The following is a 6,000-nucleotide window of genomic DNA, read 5'->3' on the forward strand; positions in this document are numbered from 1 at the left end:
AATAAGGATGCTGGCTTACACTACATGTGGCATCTGCCCCTTTTCTGCAGGCAATCACTTTGCCCAGGGCAGAGGGCTCTCTGCATCTGCTTAGCCACGTTGTTCCCTGCTTGTCAGAACTGGCTAGGTCCCTGAGGTGGGGAGCACTTGGTAGGAGTGGGACCAAATCTTGTCAGTGGGGCTCCTGTCTTCTGGCAGGGAGACAGCCCAGTGCAAACCAGTGTTCTGGAAACCACTTGCAGTGGTGTTTAACATAGGCTATAACCTGTGGTTATCTTGGAAGACATGATCCCAATCTATTTCAGTATGGAGTAAGTCAAAAGACACCCAGAAAAGAGAGGTGAGGAGGTACTCCAAGGGAATGAAAAAGACACATGGAGTCTCTGCCAGACATCCTAATGAAGGAGAGTTTGTGGTTTCTGCAGAGGCCGTAAAACTTTAAAACTGTGTCTTTAAGTGTAGACATCTTTGCTAGCTTGATACATTGTTAGGGTCTGTGCAGTGGGGCTCCCTGGGGTTCATTTCACAGCTTTCCCTGTTAAACTTCCCACGTTTTGATTTGCTTCCCACTCTTACACATTCTGCCTTTTGGGGAGCCTTCTGCCCTTCCCTTTTTTTTTTTTTTTTTTTTTTTTTTTTTTTCAATTAAACCAGGGCAGCAAGTTGGGACCCTCAGCAGTATAAACTCTGCTAACTTGCTCTTCCAGCTCCCAGTGTTGGATTCCTCATTCTGCTTCTATATAATTCATCCCCCAGTGCTTTTTAAAAGCACACAACACTAACCAGGTCAGCAACAACCTTATTATCACAGGCTCCGAGTCTCTGGGAACTGTAATCCCATTGTTTGGATGAGCTTGTGTCAGTTTTGCTTTCAGTCACTACTGCACAGTCGCTGACACAGATGATGTTTGACTTTGTTTTCTCGTTGCCGAGCGCAGCTGAGACTGAGCCCAGTCTGGGGCCTGCGTGTTCGGCCAATGAATATGCAGGCGTGCAGGGGGAAGGGAAGCTGCCGCGCAACAGGGCTGCCCAGCTCTTCCTCACAGACTCTGCAGGTGATCAGAAGCCTGGGCATCGCTAAGGGATAAAGATGTCTCTTCTTGAGAGACAGCTAGTGAGCTGGCTTCAGGTGTAAGGCACTCAGAGTACAGACAGCTGGCTCTGAATCCATGGTTTTCTGACAGCTTGGGTAATAATTTGTGTTTACAGCATGGTAGCATGGCCTCTGTCCTTTCTTTGACTCCGTATCTTTGGCTCTGCAGCTTCTTGAGCAGGACAGAGGCCATGGCACTGCATTCATTTGGAATGGTGGCTGGCATTCCAGTTGGTGTTGGCAGAAAATGGTCTTCAATCTGCAACCTGGAAGTGCTGACTTTCCCCATCACTTTCCCCCAGAACAGGAAACACATCATAGCTCGTGCATCCAGACAAAGCATCCTCTCCCATCCCTGTGTCACTTGGAATTTACTCTCCTTGCTGGGATGTCACTATAGACATTCCTGTTATTCCAGGAATGCAGCTAATCCTCAGGGATTTCTTGTGAAGCTGGAGTCTCAGTGAGAGCTGTCTGCAGCAAACTGTCTGGGGCTGTAACAGCATGCAAAACGGTTTCATACTGAACCTGAAGGTCAAAGCTGCCATGCTTATGGAGAGCCAGGAAGAGTCCCTTGACTAAAACATCTTGTTTTGTCTCTGTCAGGTTCGGTCCATCAGCATCAACGTGAGGAGGAACCTTGCTTTCAACACGCTGAGCCAGGAACTGCTGCTGAAGGAATTCTCTACGATCTCTTGAAGCAGGGATGCAGCTGCTGCGCAGGGCTGACCAGAAATGGGCCTGTCTGGGCAGGGACACTACAGATCTGCAGCCAGTCGTCCCTTGCCTTCTGCCTGCAGAAGGGACTGCATTTCTTCTAGGGAGAGCCTTGCTGCTGTATGTTTGATCCTAAAGGCATGTGTTTCAACAGGACTGGGGCTGAGGAGGAGGAAGGAAGCAATTTTGTAAGGTGCCATGGGGGTGGGCAAGTCTTCCTGTGATGTAGCAATGGGAGATTCCCTCCGCAGCCTCAGGGAAGATGCACTGGAAACCTTTGTAGCAGAGCTGGGGCCAGCTCACAACCAAAATAATAAAACCAGTCCAGCTGTGTGAGACAGTTCTGGGTTGAGATCGCTCGCCTGCTCTATGGGTGAGAGCTCTTCTTTTCCGTCAGCCTGCAATGTAGGTCAAATCCACTGCCATCCCATTGGAAATGGCTTTAGGGTGTAAAACAGTTTCCCCAAGGAGCAGACCCTGCTCACTGCTGGCTCCTGGTGTCAGAAGGTGTCACTTGAACCAAGCCATCAGATTACTGGAGAAGGAGAAATTCTGCCTCTGTGCCAGTATGCAAAAGTATGGATCATCAAACAGAGCACTTAGTAACTGGAGACCAGCTCTGCTCGGGGTCACTGTTGCTTTGCCCAGCTCATCTCTGCTGCTTCTAAGGTTGAGGGACATTTTTAGATATTCCACTTTTGTGGGGCAGTGAACAGGCTGACTCCTTCCCCCCACTCCCCTTATTGTCCATCAGAGACTGCATTGTGACAATCCTACTCTTCCTCACAGGAACGTCTGCCTTGCACGCGTTTGCAAGTGCCTGGTGGTCTTCCTGAGCTAAGAAGTCCCCGGTTTTTTCCCTTGTGTTAGCACCCAGTTAAAATGCAGCTGGAGAAGTAGTTACTTCACTTTCTAGCTTGCCCTCTTGTCTTCACCAAGCAACTTGCAGCAACAGTCTGCTGATAACTTCCTAAGGAAGAGCTCCAGGGCACAGGCAGACCGTCCTGCTCCAGAGCCAGTGTTTCAGAGGTGCCTGGGTCTGACGGAGCCTGTTCCGAGTGCTGCATCAGGCTGCTAACTCAGGAATACGCAGCATAAACACCCGCTCCCTGCTTGTGCGTTTTCAGCTCCCAGCAGTCATGTTAGGATCTGTCCTGCCTTGGTGGACTCAAGCAGAGAAGTTACTTGCATCCCGATCCATTTTTTTTTTCCTAGAAAACAGTTTTTTGAAAAAAAAAGTGCCTAGTCCCACTCTTAGCCTTGTAGGTTTGAGTAGTGTGAGTGATGTGAATGTCATGCTCATTTGCTACCATTTTTAGGCAAGGCTTATTCATGCTAACGTGTGTTGATTGCATTAATGTTTCATCTTTACCTCCCATGAGTATGGGAAACGGAAAGCTCTGTCCTTGGCCACATACCGGTCACAGCACCCGATGAAGACCGTATATTTTCCTTGGCAGCACCGGCTTCTCCCAACGGAGGATACTTTGCCTTGGCATGGAATTGTCTGGCTTGTATCAGCGAAACCAGACACTTATTTGCTTTCCTACTTTGCAAGTGTGTGGAAATGTATACGTGTCAGAGGGACAGGGAGAGCAAACAGGCTCCATAAAATCACTCTGCTTGAGAACAGGCCAGGACATGTAGAAGGAGGCAGCTTCTCCAGTGGTAAATGAGTAAAAATGCATCACGTGGCACTGTTTTCTGTATGTGTGGGGAGCTCCTGCTAGACGATCTCGCTCCCGAGGAGGGGAGTTTCTTCTAAAGGGGGCTCAAGTTGCTTCCTTGAGGTGCAGCCCCAGCATCGCTGCTGTCGGAGCATTGAGTCACCCAGCTGCCCACATGCCTTCTTTTCTCTGATCCCACTTAGGCTGAGACTAGACAGAAAGGTGAGAGAGTCGGGGATGAGTCTCCCTCTGCCTCAGCAACCTCTGGGTGTTTTGTCTTTTCACTCCGGGCTCAGCTATCGAAGGTCTCATCTCCTCCAGGATGCTGCCTTGCTGGGATGAGCTGAGAAGCCCAGGCTGTGACTGGGAGCAGCTCCTGAGGTCAGCCCTCAGCCAGGGCTGAGCTGGGGAAGACTGTGACGCACGTCCTCTTGTCACGCTGTCACCAAACCAAGCACTGTAAATGGATGTACATACAAACCTAGAGCTCAATAAATAGCAGAGCCCTGCCTGTCCAGAGTGTGCAGTGTTTGTCCTTCGCAGAGGGGAGAGAGGGGTGGTTCTGGGGGTGGCCCTGTCATTGTTTGATGGCATGCTGGCTGCTCCTCTTCCTGCCTGTGGGGAGGGAGGTTGTGGTGCTGCTCAGTGATGCCTCCTTCTTGGTCCAGGCTGCAGGTACCAGCCGGTAGCCAGCAGCCCTCTGCCTCTTACCTGCACCTGGGGCTGCCGTAAGGAAATCACAAGCAAGGCGGAGAGCCCATGGATGTGAGTGCGGGATGCAGAGATCTCCCTGTGCACAGGATTATGCTCTCTGCTGCTGGTGTCAGCAAACTCCTGCTCACAGGTTCTGCTGCAGATTTGCCTATTTTTGTTAAACATCGTACTACTACTTGTGTTTTGAGGCCAGCTTGAACTAAGCAGAAAGTCATTTAACTCTAACATTCAGCCTCAGGATGTGTCTGATGGCCCCAAACTCCACTGTATCTGATCTAGTAGTTGAGTGTATTTCATTATATCTAATTCATAACCCAGTCTATTATTGAAAAAGCTGGTTTTGAGGCCTGGGGAGTGTGGGGAGAAATCAGATTGCTGCCTTTAAATTAGGCAGCCACTGCAAGGAGACAAATATTTTACAAAATAATGACCAAATTCTGGAGGAGAAAAATTGAGTTTGAGCTAAGCTTTGGAGGGAGTTATTAAAAATTGATTTGTAAGTGCCACTGATTTTTGGTATCGTCTCTTCTTCCCCAGTTCTTACAGGTCCCATTTTTCATGCAGGCTTGAGAGAGAGGCAGCTCTTCAGGAACTGAGTCTCCCCTGCCCAGACCGTGGGTTCTCAGAGGAGGCATCATGCCCTGGGTGCAGGGTGCTGATGGGAGGCTGGTGGGGGACTCAGCTGCATGCGATGGTTTGGCTGCTTCTTGGGGGTGCCAGGAGCAGGTGGTACCAGACCCCTGAGTCTCAGGTACAGCAGCCAGAGAGCGGGGTGCACCTTTGCCCACCTGCTCTGTTTGGTTTGCAAACTTCTTTGTCCTCGCACGTGGCATGGAGGCCATATCTCTGTAGGATTGAGCTGCCCTCCACCTGACCCTGTCCCGGTGCCTGCTGGGGCACTTTTCTCACTCTGTCTGAAGAATTGCACGCTCTTGCTGTGCTTTGGGGTCTTGCCAGGTTCTTGCATGGTAGATGTCAGGAGAAGCAGCCTGCTGTCACGGGGAGAGCTACGTCCTAGACAGCACTTGCACAGGGGATCAGCCCCAGTGCGCACCATTCTCCCTCCCACACTTCCCTCCTGGGATGGAGCCAGTGTCCTTCCCAGCTCCCGGCCCGGCACGTGGCAGGCAGAGGGAGATGCCGTTACCCTGCCGAGTCACGGCCGCTGTCGTGTGTCCAGGCTGGTGCGGGGCCAGCAGTCTGCAGTAAGATTTACAGCTGGCTCTTGGCACTCACGAGCAGCTCTCCATCTCGGTGTCAGCACCAATGCCTCCTGGATATTTATTCTCGGCTGTTTTCTTGTTTGGTACTTGTTGGGATGAGCAAGGGCTGCATCCTCTCTGTGCTGAGCAGGATCATACTGGACAGAGATTTATCCTCATGGAGGTGATGGGGTTTTTTTTTTTTGGCAGATGAGCCATTGCAGCAACATGAAAGGAAAGGGGTAAAGCCCAGCTTTGGGAGCTGCAGACGTCCAAAAGGGCCAGGATAAAGATGAGCTTTTCCCCCAGAACTTGCAGTGGAAGCTAATTAATGCCTTTGCTGGCATTTTCAGGAGGAGGACAGATAGAAAAATAAATGATGAATGAAGTCTGGGCCAGGAGGCTGGAGAAGGGCTATTAAAGGCCTGTGGGACCTGGCCTTCCCTGGGGCTGCTGAGGGTTGTTCGTGCTGGTGGGAGGTGGGAACCCTGGTTCTCCCCACTGCAGCATGGTGTGGGGGAGCTCAGGGGGACACTGGACAAGCACAGAGGCGACCTCAAACAAACGGGACAGGCAGAATCCTTGGAGGAACATCACTGGATGCTTG

At 50.9% G+C, this 6,000-nt stretch overlaps 1 protein-coding gene across 4 annotated transcripts in view; it reads left to right on the forward strand.

The window, feature by feature from the left end:
* ARMH3 (armadillo like helical domain containing 3) overlaps positions 1–3,992 on the forward strand; it is a 125,783-nt gene extending 121,791 nt beyond the window's left edge. For all 4 annotated transcript variants that reach the window (XM_086751778.1, XM_086751781.1, XM_086751779.1 and 1 more), the window contains one exon: positions 1,700–3,992. In XM_086751778.1, the coding sequence (XP_086607904.1) occupies positions 1,700–1,792 (93 nt within the window). In that variant the 3' untranslated portion in view covers positions 1,793–3,992. The remainder of the gene's footprint in view (positions 1–1,699) is intronic.
* The last annotated feature ends 2,008 nt before the right edge of the window (positions 3,993–6,000 follow it).

Source organism: Chlamydotis macqueenii, chromosome 7 (genome assembly GCF_036417535.1).
Source record: "Chlamydotis macqueenii isolate bChlMac1 chromosome 7, bChlMac1.mat, whole genome shotgun sequence".
Taxonomy (NCBI): domain Eukaryota; kingdom Metazoa; phylum Chordata; class Aves; order Otidiformes; family Otididae; genus Chlamydotis; species Chlamydotis macqueenii.